The sequence below is a fragment of the Ictidomys tridecemlineatus genome, chromosome 1 (assembly GCF_052094955.1).
Source record: "Ictidomys tridecemlineatus isolate mIctTri1 chromosome 1, mIctTri1.hap1, whole genome shotgun sequence".
Taxonomy (NCBI): domain Eukaryota; kingdom Metazoa; phylum Chordata; class Mammalia; order Rodentia; family Sciuridae; genus Ictidomys; species Ictidomys tridecemlineatus.
The window spans coordinates 53465320-53485183 of record NC_135477.1 but is presented as its reverse complement, the minus strand read 5'-3'; the positions used below and the strand labels follow the sequence as shown (position 1 = coordinate 53485183).

At 32.9% G+C, this 19864-nt stretch overlaps 1 protein-coding gene across 7 annotated transcripts in view; it reads right to left on the bottom strand.

The window, feature by feature from the left end:
* The window catches only part of Herc4 (HECT and RLD domain containing E3 ubiquitin protein ligase 4), a 120406-nt gene that overhangs the window by 27983 nt on the left and 72559 nt on the right, over nt 1-19864 (bottom strand). For 5 of the 7 annotated variants that reach the window (XM_005325979.4, XM_013358894.4, XM_040273038.2 and 2 more), the window contains 3 exons: nt 19509-19698; nt 17972-18144; nt 7071-7190 (listed from right to left, as the gene is read on the bottom strand). In XM_005325979.4, coding sequence (XP_005326036.1) covers nt 7071-7190; nt 17972-18144; nt 19509-19698 — 483 coding nt within the window. Of the gene's footprint in view, nt 1-7070; nt 7191-17374; nt 17478-17971; nt 18145-19508; nt 19699-19864 lie in introns of those variants that run through there. The other 2 variants (XR_002484048.3, XR_013435738.1) reach the window with 2 other exon arrangements.

Sequence of the window (19864 nt, the reverse complement as noted above, 5' to 3'; positions counted from 1 at the left end):
TGGCTAAATTTTCATACGCCTTGATGAACTTCACTGGAGGTTTTAAGATATTAGCAAAGATTTAATTAAGGTTTCTCACTATACTGTGCTTACAGCCAAAGTAGTATATATAACCAAACATGACTCTATGCAAATCCTTTTCTAAGAAAGAAAATAACTGACAATAGTTTCTTTCAGGGCTGGGGGTAAAACTCAATGGTAGAGCACTCTCTGGGTTTGATTCCCAGTACTGGAGGAGGAAGATAAAATAAGACAGAATAAACATTAGTGTTGTAAAGTAGCTCAAATATAATTCAACAAAGTAGTACTGCCAAAGGAAATCTGGAAGGAAAGAAAAGTGGTAGTGGTCATGGCAAAAAAACTGTGAGGTCAACTGAAGGTTTATTGCTAAACTAGCTCTAAATCCACATATGCAGCACTATTATTAGCTGTTACTTAAGTGAAGAACTTGAAACTGGGTTAAGGTGTGTCTAATTTCAGCTACTTAATGTCCCAGAAGGTGGAATGACAAAGAAGTTAGGATTTCATGATCTAAACTGGACTTCACTAAGGATGCTTTAAACATCAATGATTTTTTATTTTAGTTTTTGTAAACAAGGGGCATAATACAGAATTACTCTGAGACTATATAAAGAAAAAATACTGAACATTAAGGCAACTCAAATAAAAAGGGTGGTCTTGGCAGGTAAAAGAGAAATAAATGTTTCTAAATTATGTTTGATGATCTAATGCATAGAGCAAGAATATGACATTATGATCACTCCAAGAATTCCTGCAACACATTAATGTCTTTAAAAATGATAAGGGAGCTTTAAAAAAAGCGAAATAAACATTAGTGTTGTAAATGATGGATTTTTCTGGGAAATACTACAGCTACAAGGGAGTACAAATATACTTTAGTCAACATCCTTATTTTATTAAATGGGGAAGAAACTCAACCTAGGCAAGTTAAATACTGGTATATCTTCCCAAAGCTCCTCTATTCAGCTGTTCCACAAGTCTATCTTTTTATTTATTTTGCTGGTGAGCAGGTCATGTTGCTATTTCAGCAGCTATCCACAGACAATATGCAACAAGTTAATTCCATAGCACAAATACAGTGATGATTCAGGCATAGCACCATTAATATTGAATAAGTAAGATTTGTGACATATATTATGTAGTATCAAAGGCTAAAATTCTCACAAATTTACCCATTATTTTTGTTAGTACAAATGGTCCAAGGCAGTTGGGTGTAGAACACACACCTATAATCCTAAGGATTTGGGAGGCTGAGGCAGGAGGAATGCAAGTTCAAAGCCAGCCTCGGCAACTTTTAAAAAGGGCTAAAGGATGGGCGAAGTAGCACATGCCCATAATCCCAGGGGCTCTGGAGGCTAAAACAGGAGGATCGGGAATTCAAAGCCAGCCTCAGCAATGGCGAGGCGCTAAGCAACTTACTGAGACCTGACTTTAAATAAAATACAAAATAGGGCTGGGAATGTTGCTCAGTGGTCAAGTGCCCCTGAATTAGATTCCTGGTACCAAAAAAAAGGGGGGGGGCTAGAGATGTGGCTCAGTGGTTAAGCTCTCCTGAGTTCAATCTCTGGCACAAAACAAAACAAAGTCTAAAGTCATTTGGATCTGGTATGTGTCTCACATAAGTATATTCCAGTTTTTGAAAAAAATAAATCTTAAAAAAACAACTTGAATCTCACAGTAATTCAAACATGATAGACCCAATTTAGACCCTTCTATATTTTATGCTGAATGTGTCAATTTTTATTTGCTATATATTGATATGCATGTATAGTAATGAAATGTATAAAAGGGGAAGAAAAATGGCAAAGAGTTTGGTAGTTACCTACTAACTAAGGTGTTTTCATAAGCAATTGAAGAGCAAAGTTAAATGAGGGTATGAGATGTGCAAGTCAGTACAGAATCAAGGAAGTAGAGAAAAATCATCAAATAGCAGAAGATAAAAAAAGAGAAAAAGACAAAACATACATGCTCCTTTTATGTTGCCAAAGGGTCACAAGCAGAGGGAGATAAAAAGCAAAGGAATCCAATTGCGTATTTTCACACATCAAAATCAGAGCCTTGGGAATAAAACCACAGACTAGATAGTAACTAACTAGCAGGAGTAAAAGAAATCAAGTAATGATTTCACAAAGACATTTAACCAGAAAGACATGAAAACGGACAGGAGAATGGAAAGGGATGAGGTGGAAAATGAGGAAATCTCAGCAAAACAAAAGGACATATCCCTTAGCTGAAATGTTTGGGACCAGATTTGGGAATATTGCATACACTTTACTGATTGAGCAAACCTAATTTGGGAGTCCAAAATCCAAAGTGCTCCAAAGTCCAAAACTTTTTGAGCATCTTTGGATTCTAAAATTAACGATGATCAACCTGTTTAAGGAAAGTCAAGAACTTAGTTATTAAGATTTAGGAATCATAATGGATTCTTGATGGATTCTTAAAAGTCCTTGACTGGAAAAGAAAGGTAATGGGAGGACGGGGAGAATCCCAACAAATTATGGCATAAAGACAAAATAATTTTCTTGTAGTATTTAGCACAAGATAAAGCTTTATATTTATATATGTATATAAAATTATGACTTTAAAAATAAATTTTATTATATTTAACATATACAAGATGTGTGTATGCATACATACATACATAATAAAATGGTTACTAAGAGAAACAAGTTTCTTACTGTTGTTCGTCATTATGTTCTATCAAAGAATATTTTAAACTTTTTCTCACTGAGCAATGAAATTATTTCAAGACCATAACTGTTGATCAATAACAGTACACAAATTTGTGTGTATAAGTACGTAAGTACATATGTGCACATGTGTATAGATATTCATATGTATATACAAATACATATACACAAACACTATATTATCACAAAACAGATTCTTTAAAACTTGATTTATAGGGTCAACATGGCATTCAACCCAGTATTAAGACTAGTAATGAAAGTATAATCTTATTTGGAAAGAGAGATCATTAAGAGTTCTGTGTTAAAGTATGTTGCACTCTCAAAAAAAAGTAGCTCTCTGAGGTCAGATGTCATACTATAGATTAAAAAATTATTTAAAAATTGTATAAAGACCTTTAAAGTAGGTTATCAGTCCTTCATTCCCAAAGAGAGATCCAAACAAACCAAAGTCATGGATTCTGGATTCTGATTTCTATTAAATCCACTTTGAAAATTAAATAAAGAACAAGCTTTCACTGCCACAACCACCTATTTAATTTCATGTCTGTCAGTAAATGGAGAGAAAGGAAAAGTGTGTGGGTAATTCTCAAGTATGTTAACCATATAATAGATTTAAGAGAATGAGAAGGCAAAGAGGACCAGGAACAAAAAGGTAGACCTTAATGCCTTGCTCTTATCGGAAAACAATAGTGCTGAAATAGCTCCCTAATGAAATTCAATTTGATATGATAATCACTATCACTATATACTACAGTGAATTTGGATGATAGAACTATCAAACTGAAAAGTGAACATTCAAACAATACCTTTTCCCCACAGTACAATTACTTTTAAAAAAAAGTATCACAGGTATCATTTCTATTAACTTGATCAAATGCATGTTGTTTATGATTTATATTAACAGATATAAATTTTGGTTAAAGGACAAGTGATATAATTCACAGTGATCTTGGCTGCTCAAAGACCTATGGTGCCCTAGGTAGTATGTCATGGGCAACAATTTTTCTCAGTGTTTTCAAGACATGGTTTCTCAAACTGGGTTTGTAGATGCCCAGGAGATATATGCTTAGAGAGTTTATGAGTGCTCTGGGATGGTTTTAAATTTAGTGTTTTTTTTTTTTTGATCAATAAAAAAAAATTTTAGTCAAACTTAAAACTAAGACAATTTATATCCTATAAATATATATCCTTTAAATTTATATCCTATAAATATAAACATCCCAGTATTATAAAAAGCCAGTACTGCATGAAATTTCAATGCCTGCAATGGTTCTATCATCCAACAAGATGTAATTGTGTAAGAATTTATACTTAAATGATGCAATCTATGAGGAAAAGACAAATGAATATCACATCTCATTCTAAAGGCAAATGTTTCTTTATTGTGCAGACACAAAAATGCAACAAGAGGACAGTTATCAGACACTTCAAAAAAAGACTACTGCCAAACGAACAGCCTGTGTCAGCCTGCCAGTAGTAATAAGCACCATTTAGTAAGACTTAACTATATGCCAGGAACTACCTTAAATACTTCAGAGAGATCAGGTCACTTATCTCAATTGTGTATGTATAGTAGGTACTATTACCTTAAAGAAATCAGATGATTTCTCCAAGGACACAGAACTGAATGAATGCTTAGGTAGAATTTGAACTTAGACACTCTTAGATTACACTGCTTTCTACCAATGTTTATGTTGTGAGCTGGAATTCCTAATCAGAACATAATCATTCTCCACATCAAATTAATTTGAATTAAAAATATGTAGTGTTATTTACAGTTATAAATTTGTTACGATTTTATAGTTCTTTTAAGAGCTTAGGAGTAGAGTTTAGAACTAGTTTAATGTGTGTAAATATTTACTTAAGATAATCATACAAATATGTAAATAAACATAGGGCTTCTTAAGAAGTTGTTTTTCTTTAAAAAGATTTGTCACTACAGCTTCAAAAATGCTGTTCAAAGACCTATGGTGCCCTATGTAGTATATCATGGGCAACAATTTTTCTCAGTGGTAAACAAATTTAATTACTTTTACACTGTAGTTAAGCATCTGTTATGTCCTGTAGAATGCCATTTCAGTATATTCAAAGATAAAATATGAGCCCCCAAACAAGTCTTGCTAAGGAAAGGTTAAAAAACTCAAGAAATAAGTTATTTCTACTTCTCTTACAGGTGCTTTGAAGGAAGAGTTTTGCCTAGGGTAGAGATTTTATTCAAATAGGAAAGGAAAAAGGAAATACTTGTTCAAAACTTTTCTGAGGTTAGTTATTTTCTTGTTTAAAAAACTATCCCTTCCAGGTACCAGTTGACTTTTTTGCTCATCTTCAAAGCAGACCTTCCCATGGTTGTTGATACTGCTTTCTATATTTTAATTTTCTTTTTTAGCAATACCCCAACTCTAGAATGCCATTATCAAGATTACTAATAACCTTGTAACCAAATTCACTGCTTAATTCTACAGTTTTGTTCTCTTTCTGAGCATCATTCAACACAGGCTCTCATTACTTTTTAGTTTTGGTTTTCAAAACACTCCTATTTTTACTCCCACCTCACCTGCCACTCCTTTTTAATCCCCTAGTGGATTTCTCTTCTTTCCTCACCTTATAGCTAATTTATCAGTGATTTTTGTCCTGACACTTGTCCCATTTACCTTCAAGAAGTATTCCAAATCCATTTCCTTCTTTAGTCTACACAACTGCTTTTTTAGTCAAACCCACCATTCTCTCTCGCCTAGTTTTCTAAAATAGCTTTTTCACTGGTCTCCCACTTTTGCCCTATTTCCCATACTTCATTCTCTACACTGCCCATGAAGTGATCAAAAATATAAATCAGATTATACTTCCCACTGCTTACCACCAATGGTTTATCATAGTAAATTTTATTAGATACAATTCCAATTCCTAATCCCAATTTACTAAACTCTTCATGATCTGGTCCCTTTTCATTTCTCTGACTCCCCTTCATCCCAATATTTTAGCTGTATATACTGACTTTGTCTTTTAAACATGTTAAGTTTATTCGCACCTATGGTTTTCCACTAGATTTTCATTTTCTTGAAATTCTCCCTACTCTGATCTAACAAAGGTGATCCTTCTCATCAGACTATTACTCATACTTTGGCAGACAAGTATTTTCTGATGGCCCAATCTCAAAAATATTCTTCACAATGTTCCCTTGATTTTAATTCTCTGCATAGTATATATTATTCACTGATATTTTTTGCTTTGATTAATGTTAATCTTGCCCATTAGATTATGAGTTCCATGAAAACTTGGGCCCTTATGTGTCTGGTTTACCAAATAGTTAAAAATAGTTACCAAATAGTTAGTACCTCTTACACAGGAGATTCTCAATAAGTATTTGTTGAATGACAAATAAATAGATCTAAATCTAAAAAATGGCCATAAACCTGATCTCATCTTCCAGTGATTCTAAAGAAGAAAACAAACAAACAAAAACCCAATGAGTCTCTCCTAGTCAAGTACCAAGGAAAGGAGAGATGTTCTACCAGTGTTTTAATTCTTAAAAGTGAGAGTATCCTAAAAATAACATGCAAACCAAGTTCAAAAAGTACTGTCCTTTTAAAAAAATCTCTACCTGACACATTCCAGACACTACCAGAATTGTGGTGAATAAACTGCCAAGAATTTTAATAAAAAAGCTTATAGGTGGTGCCCAGCAAGCAACAAAAACCACTTCTATAACCACTGGATATAAATTACCTGCTCTGGAAGCAGAAAAGTTGACTTCAAGTATATTAAAATGGCTAGTAAACATAAATATTAAAGTTTCTTTGTATCTAGCTATTTACCCATTTCTAAATTAAAATTACATGTGCCTAATTAAAGTTTTATAAAGTTAAGCTACTATTTTAATGGAATATTGTCTATTTATTAAACACTTAGCTAGATGCAAAGAAGTATGCAATATATGAATATACATAAATAATCTAAAATAAAATTAAACACATAAAAGGAAAAATCGAAAACAGAATCCTAGAGTTTTCTTCTGATTTTGAAGAACTGGTCCCACAACAATAACACCTTCTTAGAGTTCTATTATCAGAGACTCTAGTATTCTCAGCATTAGAGAAATAAGAAGCTCATAGAAAACAAATGAGAGTTGAAAATTCATGTCACATTTGCATTTTTCTTTAGAAAAATGTAATCTGTCTCTGTTTTGTCTTTGGTAGAAGAGGAGGATGTTTGCTTACAAATATAGCTACTCCATTGTAATGTGTTTTTATTTGAAAAATAAGCTCTGAAAAAACCTGAGTGTTTCAAAAACACTCGTTACTTTCATATTAGAGCAAATGACATACAAAAATGAAATCACACAATGCATGGGAAACATACCATTCCATAGGCCTGCTGCTGGACCCAATTGATATAATCATTCCTTATGTCTATCAATTCTTGTACTTCATGGATATAAAATTTATCATACTGTATAATCTGTCCTGCCTTCTCATTTACCTAAAAAAAAAAAAAAGTATAATTAAGTTTAATCAATGACAGAGACTGAAAAATTTTTAATTAGAAAAAGCCTTTGGTGATTTCTTAGCTAATTTTCACTTCCTGTAAAAAAATAATTACTGAGTGCCTACTATATGCAATATGCTAGTTAAGTTCTACCATATTCATAGATGTGACAACTGTATTCAGTACACAAAACTAATAGAAAAGAGGGATGTAAATATCTTTATAACCATAAGATGGAACAAAATATATATAATTAAGGTATATTAGAATAAACTAGAAACTATAAGGACTTCAGGTTAGAGTAAGGGACTTAAATAACAGTAATAATAGCTAATGCTTGTTAAGTGTCATAATCTATCTAACATCTCATTAGAATAAACTTTAAGTGGTGACATATAGATAAGATGTGAAAAATGAAGAGGGTACAGATTATCACCCCACAGATTACCTGATAATTACAAAGGGAGAAATAACTCTTTACAATGTAGAGAATGACCTTAACCAAGTGATCAAAGTAATCATTAACAATACTGGAATAATTAAATGCTGTGTTTCTAATAATGCAAAAAAGGAAGTATATACAACATTTATGTACCAAAAGAAAACTTGAATTTAATCAACTCTTGTGATCTAAATTCCAGTTCAGAGGAGATATAAGGAATTACATCCATGAAAAAACAACCAGAGAAATCCAGATTATGGGACTTTTACTATTTGCCAGGACTTATAAAAAGTCAAGATAATGGGGATAGAAAGGAGAGAGTTGTTCCAAATTAAAAGAGAGTAGAGGAATTCTGGGGGTAGATATGGCAGAATAATTTGTAATTAATCCATCTGACAAAAACAATTTACAAACTCTGGACCATATATAATAAAGCAAATACATAAAAATACTGGAGAGCAGCCCAAATAAGGCAAAAATTAAAAAAAAGGCATGGAAACAATTAATTACCTACAGAAAACATATTTTACTCCCATCAGCATGAGCAGTAGGAGATAAGAGATCAGGCAGAAAACAGACATCTTACCAGAGAGGAGCCATACATACGTCAGAGAGACAGGGACTGCTGGCCTGGCCAGAGAATGAGGAAGGAAAAAAATCATAGAAAGGAATCCAGAGGGGAAAGCCCCCAAATCTGCATGTAGTTTCCCCTCACCTCTTTGGCAAACTCTTAAAACATGAATACATATGGTGAGACTTCGGGGTGGGGAAGATACCCTCCAACAAACAAAAGAAAGCAATCCAAAGTATATAAAATATGTTCCCTGTCCATAATGGAATTAAAAATTGGTAAGAAAAAATATATTTGGAAATTCCTCATAACCTCACTTCCACACAAGACACACTAAAGATGCAAAGAAGAATCTGGCTCCTAGAGGAAGAGGGGCACAACTCTTAAGTCCCATCTTGAGATTCAGGTACACATAATTTAAATAAGAGCAAGAAAAAGAAGACTTTCTCTCCCCTCCCCTCTATCAATCTTGAAAGCACCAAGTAACAATCAACTCAAGTATACTACTGATGAGGGAGAAGAGTGAGAAGAGAAATCCCTCTATGGAGCAGGCAAGCAGAACTAGAAAAGAACTCTTTGACACCCACTTTTACTCTAAACCCAAAGCAATATCTGGGGAATCTGAGGCTTGTGGTGCAATTACAGTAACTAAAACAAACAAACAAACAAATAAACAAATAAATACTCAATTCCAGCTTAACTCCTGATTAGACTGACTTAATTGCCACACTAACAGCCAGAAAGACAAGGTGTACCCATTTACAGGCTTTGAATTTACTTCAGCTCGTACTTTATTACAACTCAAACTTATGAAACATACCAAAAAGCAAGTAAACAAAGAACAAAACAAAAAGTGTCTAGAAACAAAACAATCAACAGAGTCAGATTCAGAGATGACCCAGATGATGAAACCAGAAGATGGGGATATTAGGAAAATATTTTGAACTGAAAACTAAAACATACCAAAATTTGTGAAATGCTGGTAAAGCAGGACATAAAAAAAATATATATTAAGGACAAATCAAGTGAAAGAAAACATAAATCAATGAAAGAGAAAACAGAAAACAGAAAAAAAGAAGGAAAAAAAGTAAATAGGTTTTTAAAAAAGATAATATGCCTCTGGCCAGACTGACAAAAAGAGGAGACACAAATTACTACTATCAGGCATAAAAAAGATCTTATCACATATATGTCATATCAATAAAAACTGACTCAATGGGGCTGGGGCTGGGGCTGAGCAGTACAGTGCTCGCCTAGCACGTGCAAGGTGCTGGGTTCCACCCTCAGCACCACATAAAAATAAATGAATAAAGATACTGTGCCCAACTACAACTAAAAAAATATTAAAACAACAACAACAAAAAAACTGACTGAAGAAGAAACAGGAAACTTGAAATGCCCTATATTTTAATATAAAATTTTCCTGAAAGAAAACTCTAGAACCAATATGATTTCACTAGTGAATCAGTTGTTTTTTTTTTTTTCTTTCAGTGCTGGGGATCAAACCCAAGGCGTATGTATGCTAGGCAAGCCTCTACTACCAAACATGTCAGGAACAAATAATATCAATATTTTCTTTATTTAAGAAGGATCATTTCTTAATTCATTTTTTGAAGCCAGAATAACTTTGAAAGCAAAAACTGACAATAGGAGAAATAAAAATTACTGATCAACATCCCTCATGAACATAGACGGTGTGTCACAAAATATTAGCAAATTAAATCCAACAATAAAGTATAACACATAATGCTAAAGTGGAATTCATTTCTATAGTGCAAGGTTGATTTAACCATCTTGATGCAGAAAAAGCATCTGATAAAATTCAATATTATGCATTCATAATAAACACATCCAGCAAACCAGAACAGAAGGAAATTTCTTCAAATAGTCAAAGCCACCTACCAAAAATCAAAAAACAAAACCCCTACAGTTAAAGTATTCGAAATACAGGTGAAGTATTTAATTATTTCAAAGATATGGGAAATAGGCAAGGATGACCACTGTAATCAGTAATTCATATTGTATTAGAATCCCTGGTAATTATGGTAAGGGTTGGGGTGGATGGAGCAGAATCCAACCATCCCCCCACACAAAATATATATATGGCAAGAAGATAACATGACTGTGTGCTCAAATTCAAATCAATCTATAAGGAAATAATTATTTAACCATACCACAGGGTGAAAATTCAATATTCAAAAATTCAACTGAATATCTCCATACTAGCAATAAGCAACTGAAAATAAAAAACAATTATTTACAATACAGTCAAGAACATAAAACATTTACAAATAAGTTTTAATTTTTAAATTATTTATGTATTTGCAATACTGGGGATTATTTATATATTTAAATTATTTATGTATTTGCAGTACCACAGTACTTTACCACCCAGCTACATCCTTTACCCTTTTTTACTTTTTATTTTGAGATGGTCTCATACTAAGTTAACCAGGCTGGCCTCAAACTTGCTATTCTACTGCCTCAGTCTCTCAGGTGTTTAGGACTATAGGTATACACTACCACGCTCAGCTTAGGAGTGACTTTTTAAAAAATGTAAAAGACCTCTGAAAACTACAATACATTGTTGAGAGAAAATAAAGAGACCTAAATAAATGAAGAGATAAATATGTTTGTGGATTGGAAAAGAGCATAACAAGATTGAATAAATAAATGCAAACAATGAAATTAACCAGTCTCTAGTTTTTAAACAATTGATTGAAAAAAAATTATTACAAATGAGAAAATTTAAATATCCCTGGATAGATGATATTCTAGGACTATAAATTCCTTGAATGATACCACTATTATTAGAAAAATGCCTGTATTCTTAGCAAATGCTGAAGTATTAAAGGGTGATATCTACTTTATACTTTAAAATGATTTATGAAAATGTATATATAATAGAGAAAACCATATTTGACAGCAAGTTAACTGCTAAATCTAGAAAGGAAGCATACAGATGTTAATTTTATTTGTCTTTTAATATTTTATTACAAAATACTAACTTGAAATAAAATGAAATATAAATAAATGAAGAGGGAAAGTAAAAAGGATGTCAAGAAGTAAAGTTTGAGGGGGCTAGGGATGTGGCTCAAGCGGTAGCGCCCTCGCCTGGCATGCGTGCGGCCCGGGTTCGATCCTCAGCACCACATACCAACAATGATGTTGTGTCCGCCGAGAACTAAAAAATAAACATGAAAAATTCTCTCTCTCTCTCTTTAAAAAAAAAAAAAAAAAAAAAAAAAAAAGAAGTAAAGTTTGATGGAGACCATTTTAGGCAGAGAAAACATGAACTAAAGGAGACAAAATTTATATATATTTGCCACAGATGAACTGCTGGTCCACGGAACAGGAAAACTACATGGTTCAAAACTGGACCAAAAGTGCTGCTAGAACTAGGATGAGCTAAACAGTCTAGGTTTCAGGCCAAAACACAGTTCACTCTAGTAAGAATTAGAATAAATGCTCACTATTCATTGAGTTTGGGCATGTTTTGTTGTAGAGCATATTGTGGCAAGAACCAATACATGAGGAAATAAGGTTTGAGTCAAGTGATAGAATGAATGGAAGCCAGGTGTGATGGCACATTCCTATAATTCCAACTACTGGGGAGACTGAGGCAAGAAGATTATAAGTTCGAGGCCAGCCTCAGCAATTTAGTGAAACCCTGTCTCAAAGTAAAAAACAGAAAAAGGTCCAAAGACATAACTCAGTGTGGTGAATGCCCCTGCCTCAACCCCCAATACCAAATAAATAAATTTTTAAAAATGGAGAAGTGATGGTAGTTAAATGAATAGAAAAGTCAAGTGAAGGGTTAAAGACAACTTTAATATTTTAACCCTTTAATAAAGGGGCAGCGGAAGCTGTTAATACACATACAATTACACAGGCCAGGAAAGAAGTCAATCTTGGTGGGGCAAGAGTAGGAGCTGGGAAGGATAAGGAATTTGGTATCAAACTGTTTTTAAGTAATTGGAGGGCTATCAAAATCGCTCAAGAGAAAAATTTACCTCAAAGACCTAACTGAGCACCCTTTTCCTTAAAGGAGACAGCAAAATGATTCATGTTAGTATTTGAATCATTTTGTCTTATTCCTTACCTCACTGTGGCAGTAGCCTAAAGTGAGGTAAGGAGTAAAACAATGATTCAAATACTAACATGAGAGATGTTTTACTCAGGAAAAGAAAGAAAAATTATCAAAAGAAATAAAGAAAGTTGATCTAACATCAAACTAAACTAGCTGAGTTTCCTATAAGAAATAACAAAAGCAACTTTACTTTTTTTTCCCCGAAATTCACATACATACTAACTAAATCAACTAAGCAATGTCTGAACAGGAACCAAAGAAATTATCTAGTAGAGGTGTAAATCTAACCAGACAATGCCAGTGTCCAAACAGTGCTCAATAAATATGAAATGAACATTTGGACAAATAAGAAATATGTATATAGTTTACCCATCTGTATGTCTGTGCATTTTTATTGCAATATGTTGTCCAAATTTTTGGTAAAGAGAACAGCTTATATAATTTCCATGTTTTTCAACCTTTTGTACTTAAGTCCAAAGGAAAATAAGAACACATATATACCTTATACCACTACTACTTCCTGCCTGGAGAGGGGAGGAATGTCAGGTTTTTACCCTTCATATCAAGATGGCAAGCTAAAATTTTGAATAAAATTAAACTTTACCTTGAAATTCACTTAAACTTTATGTTCCAATAATGATAGCTGTCATTATGAAATACAAGTACATCTTCTGTACCCAAACTCATTTAAATAATCCCATGAAATAGAAACTATTATTATTATCATATAGATGAGTATACTAAGACTTAGAATTCAATCAAGTCAACCTAGGTCACATAAGGAAGAGTCACAAGCCTCTCTAACATCAAGCGTTCCCCATACCCTCAATGCTGGGGGCTGAAGCTGAGTGTTTCATAATAAGTACACAATCTATGACTGAACTATATTAGCATCTCTCATACAATGCATTCTTAATTGATACTCTCTAATTGCTAAAATATGTCCATATCTGCATATATAAATGCATATAATATATATTCAGCACATTTCTTCTTTTTATGAATGTTTAAAATGGTTGCTTCTTTGGCTTACTCTTTTAAGTACAGATAACCCAATTTAAGAACAGACTTAATAATACTATTTTTAGTACAAAGTTGATTTTTGTCACCACTCTATTAGGTGGCAAAAGCACTTTGAGCTTTTTTTGTTGTTGTTGTTCACTGTTTTGATTAATTTTTTACTGTGGCTAAGGTACTAATCTGGAAGAAAGAGACTAGAGTGAAACTTCTATCACTGGCTTTTCAAATAAAACAAAGGCACCTACTTTATGATCAAAATCTTCATCATAGAGCAAGAGTTCAGCGAACAACCATTTGTGGCCTACATATCACCCACTGTTTTCATAAATAATGTTTTACTGAAAAACATCCATACCCATCCACTTACATGCTGTCTACAGCAGAGTTGAGACACAAAAACTGTATGTCTTGCAAAGCATAAAATATTTACTATCAGGCCATAGAGGTTTTAGTATTTTGCTTTAAACAACTAAAATCATTAGCCAAACTCCTTTTCCAAAAAATAAAAATAAGACCCCCCCCACAATTATACTAAACACGATGGTTTCCCTCCCCATATTCAAATTTATAAATATATGCTTCTAATCACATTTAAATCACATTAGTCACTCTAAAATTTAATGACCCTGGATCATTCACATTCCATTGAACTAGTATATATATTTTATCCTTAATATTTTAATATTTTCTCCTAAAAGGAAAGAAACTATGCTGTAATTGGCAGTCTGTATATCTTGTGGATATTGGCTATGTAAGTTTTCTTAAGAGAAATGCTAGTATACTAGAATTAAAATTAATGATGAAAAAAACAGGTTTGCTTCAAAAACAGATTAATTTCAAACTTAAGACTTGTGAAAAGCTTCTGGCTAGTAGTTAATTCAGATCCACTGATTTGATAACTAAAGAGAAAACTAATTAACACTGCTTTTAAAATAGGAAAATCAGATATGGAACATAAGATTAATCCCAGAAGACATACATTACAAATTAACACATAAAAATCAAGAGTTTAAAAAAATAGAATAAAAATCTATAGGTAGATGATTAACAAGACATCCTTTGCCCCAAGAAGTCTTCCTTAGCCATTCAGAGTTAGCAACCTACATTTTTCCTAATCAAGCACTTACCATGTATACCATAAATATTTATTTACTTGTGTATGTACAACTCCCCTTGATTTTATAAGCTCAACAAGGGCAGAAATCACATCTTTTAGTTATCATTGCATCCCTATTATCTAATATAATAATAAGCATACAGTAGGCACTCAATAAATATTCACAAAATAAAAACAGAAGAGATTACATGGCAGAAGTTCAAAACAATCTATACATTCAGAATTACTACTTAAAATACATAAAATCTGTATATGTTTTATTATAATACTTTTATTTAATATTTTAATTACAATTTAGAATCCTGGTTTACAAACTTCAGTTCAGGGGTGGTATATTGAGTATATATATTATTTAAGAGGTCCTTGCAAAAGAAAAAAAAAAGTTTGAAAAAAATCACTGATTTAGAAGATCAGCACAATATATAGCAACTAAGCTGGACAGATAATATAAGGCTTTTCTTTTGTCATACTAGTATCACTACAATGTCCTGTGTGAAAACTCAGAAATAACACAATTACTTGCCAGTAAACTTATTTCTGATATGTCCATTCCTGACAGCAGGTACCAAAGGTATTTTTCTTATGATGCCATTTGGAGCACAGGAAATGATTTTTAATTCAAAAGCTTTCCAAAGGACATGACATATGGGAGGAACAAGAACATCCACATAACCTATAATGAACAGGAAACACAATATGCAGTTTCTAGTTTCTAATCCTGCTCCAGGGTTAGGTCAAGAAGGAAACAGTGGAATTTTTCCCTAATTCTTAACCATGGAGCAGAAAGAAGAATGTATACAGTTGCCAAACATAATGTATACGGTTGTTTCTGATAAGTAACTTGGATTTCTTTAAAGATGAAAATGAATCATCCCTGGTGGCTAATTATCCATAGGTATTTATTTATTGTAGAATAGGACGAAGCCAAGTTTTCTCTAAAGTAAGAGGTAAAGATAACTAACTGACTGCATTAAGGACATCCAGAAGGAGATGCTTAAGAGATTCATCCCAGCCAGGCATGGTAGTACACAACTGCAATCACAGCAATTCAGGAAGCTGAGGCAGGAGGATTACAACTTTGAGGCCAGCGTCAGCATCTTAGTGAGACCCTGTCTCAAAATATAAAAGGGGTGGGAATATAGCTCAGTAGCAAAGCATCCCTGAGGTCAATCCCCAATACCAAAGACAGAGGGTGGGGCGAGGGAGAGGGAGAGAGACAGAGAGAGAGAGAGAAAGACTCTGATTCAACCAGTATTACTCTGCTTTAAAGTATTTAATAACAAGAACCCACTTTCCTTTTAACCCAATAAATCAAATCAAAATAAGTGGTTTTCTACCCAAATAGTGATGTGTGATAATGAAATCACTGACTTTGGAATGTATAACAACATACATATATTATAATATTTAAACCATATATCAATCCTAGAAAACTATTGGGGTTGGTATTTTAATTACTTTGTATATAACTGTTCATTTACATATATGATGAAGAGAAATACTTGTTCAAAAATCACACTGGTATGAATCAGCATAAAAAAGAATTAAAACCTTGATCTTCTAATTCCTAATCCAGGTCCCATAACATAATACCATAGTATCTGCCATCCAGAAGATTGAGAGGTTTAACATAAAAGCAAATCCCCTTCCTAAACATGTTACTGTATATGCTAACACAGAGAAACATTGGATCCAGCAGGGACACTGGAAGTAGATACGGATTTATATTTCAATTGTGCTACTCACTGGTTCATGATCTTTAATGTTCAGATTCATTTTCCAGTCTAAAAATGGGCAAAATACCAACACTATGGGGTTTTCAAAAGTTAAATGAGTAATATATACAAAGTGCTCACAGAGAAGAGGTTCCAATTCTGGACATTGTTAGCAAGCAATAAATGTTAGTTGAAGGTGAAGGGAAAATTAACCTAACAAAAAACTGGATCCTAGTATGGTTCCATCAAAAAGGTTACTGAGGAATACTTATTCTATTCCATGGAATAAAGTGCTGCCTGACTCCAGATTTTAATCTTACCCCCCCACCCCCCCCCAAAAAAAGCCTTTAGAAATAGAACTCTGTATCTTTCTTCTTTGGTAGAGATTGAGGTTTCTGAGCTAGGCAAATAAGTTACTTATTCAAGTCCCTTCTGTAGTTATGAAAGACAAAATGTTTGATTTCCTCCCCTGATCCTCCCTTCTCTTTTTCTTGTGGAAAAAGCCACAGCTAAGGAAAAATAGTATTTTTAAAAGGGGGAATAAAGAAGAGTAAACAACGAAGACAAACAGACTGAGTAATCACTTATGAATAGGTCCACCTGAAAAGAAATGGTTTGCAGATATAGTAGGAAGAAGTTGTTCAGAGGAAAGAAAAAAAAAAAAATCTAATTAATGTCTTGAATCCTAGGCAAAAAGTATATGGAAAGGGAGAGACCCATCCCATGAAGTTAAGAGTATCTTCATTACAGCAGTTTGCTGCAGACCCAGACCCTGATATGCTGCAAGAAAGCTGTGTTCTGGGCAATGACCTGTTCTCTAGGAAAGAAATGGCTTTCATTTCTTTAATTATAATGAGAAATTAGTTTTCTCTAGGAATCTCAGACATACTAAAAAAGGAAAAAGTTCAGAAAGTTAAGCAGTTGAGAAAAATACTCAGGAGCTTCACTAAAAGAATAAAAAGGAAAATAAATTATCCATAAGGCTTTTTTCTTACAGAGAACAAAAGGACTATCTCCTTCATCCCCTTATTATTTACCTCATCACTAGGCAAGAAGAATCTGGAAATACAAAGAAGCTGTTAAGGAAAAGAAACTAAAGATTAAAGATTCATCTGAGGTTTTCAGTCACTCTATAGGCTAGAAACAAATGCTTCTCCCTTAGGTCATGTCTCATCTAAATAATAACTCAAAAATACCAAATGGCATAACAAAGATATACCTACCAACTGTCAGGGATGACTCAAATCCATCTTTAATGCAACAGCTGAGATTCTACTTCTTCATATAACTGTACTGCTACAAGTGTAAAGGGTACTATTTCTTACACTGGGAAGAAGGGCAGGAAAGAACAATAGGCAAATTAATGAATTACATATGGTTCCAATTTCAAATCAGTCATTTGTTTCAAATGAAACATTCTATTTTGAGGCCTTTAGTATCTAATAGCAAAAGAACCATAAGCTTAAATATTCATAAAAAGAACTAGGCCCACTCTTTTTCATATGAGAACCACTTATAACTAACAAAAAAAGTATTATTAAACAAATTATGTTCTTCACAAGAAAAATATAAGAATTCTAATTCATTAGTATGCTATTGTTCTGCCCAACTATAAACAAGTTATTTATAAATCCCTATTGAAGTAAGACCAAAACTCTGAAGTACAGATATACTATTTCATTTAAAACAAGCTACAAATGTTTCCAAATTTTTATATTTTATGCCAATCTAAATATGTAATATATTAATGTTAAAATGAACATTATCAATCTGTTAGTAGGAATGGGAAAAGAGAAAAATAAAGGAACTATTGGACATACCCTATGTAATATTTCTAAAACCTTTAATGCAGTATGAAGAAAACTGTTGAAAATTCTTCTTTCAGAAGGGGGAATGCCGATCTTGTAGAGTTTCAAAAGATGTACCACAACTTCCTTAAAAAGTTCTACTATCTTGAAGAATAGTGGAGGTTCAAGTATTGACCACCAGTTTTCTGTTATTAAAGGGTGAACATGCAAATAAAATGAATAAAAAAATTCACAATTTTCAAAACCATACTGATTTTCTTCTAAAGCAGGGATTCTTTAACCCTTTGAAAATCCCAAGAAGGTGCACATAGCAATATTTTATATAACATGTCTACAGTGTCCAACACCCCCCAACCCAAACACCAAGTTAAAATATACTGTCCATAAAAGTGCTCAAAGAAAAAATAAAGTATAAAAAGCCTATGAATTTACACTATTGGTTTCCTACATTATGTTTTAAAATCCACCATATACCTGTACCTAATATTAAAACCAGTTATTACAGTGTTTTTGTTATCAGAATTTTGATGTTTAAAATGATTTTGCTCTAATATTTATGGATCTTTCCACATTTTCTCTCTCAGCTTACTATAAAGCTGAAATGTTGTATAGCACCAATTTTACAATGCAAGAAATTCCTAGAAACTTAATAATGTAAAGTTGTAACATGTATGTCGTTTTCCACATTCACAATTTGTTGTTCCTAACTATAAATATTACAATCTCATGAATCAAGTAGGGAAAAAGAAATCTTCTGAAATAGGGAAATAATATGAATTCCTGCTTCACTCTTCTATTACTAGCTAATTTCCTCAGATTCCAGTATTCCATCCCTTGCTTGTTGCTTCCTCTGCTCACCCGCCATCTTAAAAGCTCTTGTACTTATTTTATTATTCATTTATTTCCACTCCATATATTTAGCAAATACTATCAGAAAGGAAAGCAATGGATTAAATGTAGCAAGCAAACTATAAAGATTAGGAGTCAGAAATGAAATCCATATAATTTAGAAAGATTAAAGTGAGAAAAGGTTAGGCCAAAAAAAACAGCAAATAGAGACAGAACTGCTAGATTAGATGAAGAATAAAATCTTGTCTACAAGCAGAAAAATAAAATCAAACATTAGGAAATCAGCAAGCAAAGAAAACATGAGGCAAAGGGTTGACCATCAGAGTTCAAGGATGATATAAAACCCATGTTTATTCAGTTTTAATTGTTTCTTCCTTGTTTACTTCTTTAATAGCAAGATCACTCTCAAGGCAATGAGGGAGAGAAATAAAGATAACAATTTTTCTTTCTTGATACCAATTCTGCTGCTATGTTTAATTAAAATTCTGTATCTAACAAGTTTTGCTTTCAGCAACTCCAACAATTAGAAGCAAATGACTAGGAAAAAAAAAAATCGACAAAAGGAAAAATAGCTTTATTTTTCCCTGTAGAACTATGTCAAAAAAGAAAGGTAGCAAAATGTCAAACAGCAAAAAGAACTTATCAGCATTTTTCATTTAAAGAGAAAAGGTTTCAAAAGAAAAAATACTGAAATTCTTACCGAGTACTTTCAGTGGTGCCTTTTCTAGGTTCACAAGAGCTGTACCAAAGGGAATTGCTATTGTTGTGAAATTGTTGGAATCACTCATCAGAGGACATTCTGGTAGAGTAAGATAAAACCTCAATGCTTCAACATCAGGTAATGAGCTAGTCAGTTTAGGTATAAGATTCTTTTCCAAACTAGCTGCCACCTATATTTTGACAAAAAGTAAAACCTACTTCATTTAAAACGAATTCACTTAAAAAAATGGTATTATAGCAAACATGAAAAGGTGAAGAAATAAAAAGATAAGACAATATCATACAATAAATGTACCATGGAGCACAATGAAAATTAATGCCTAAGCACTGCCAAGA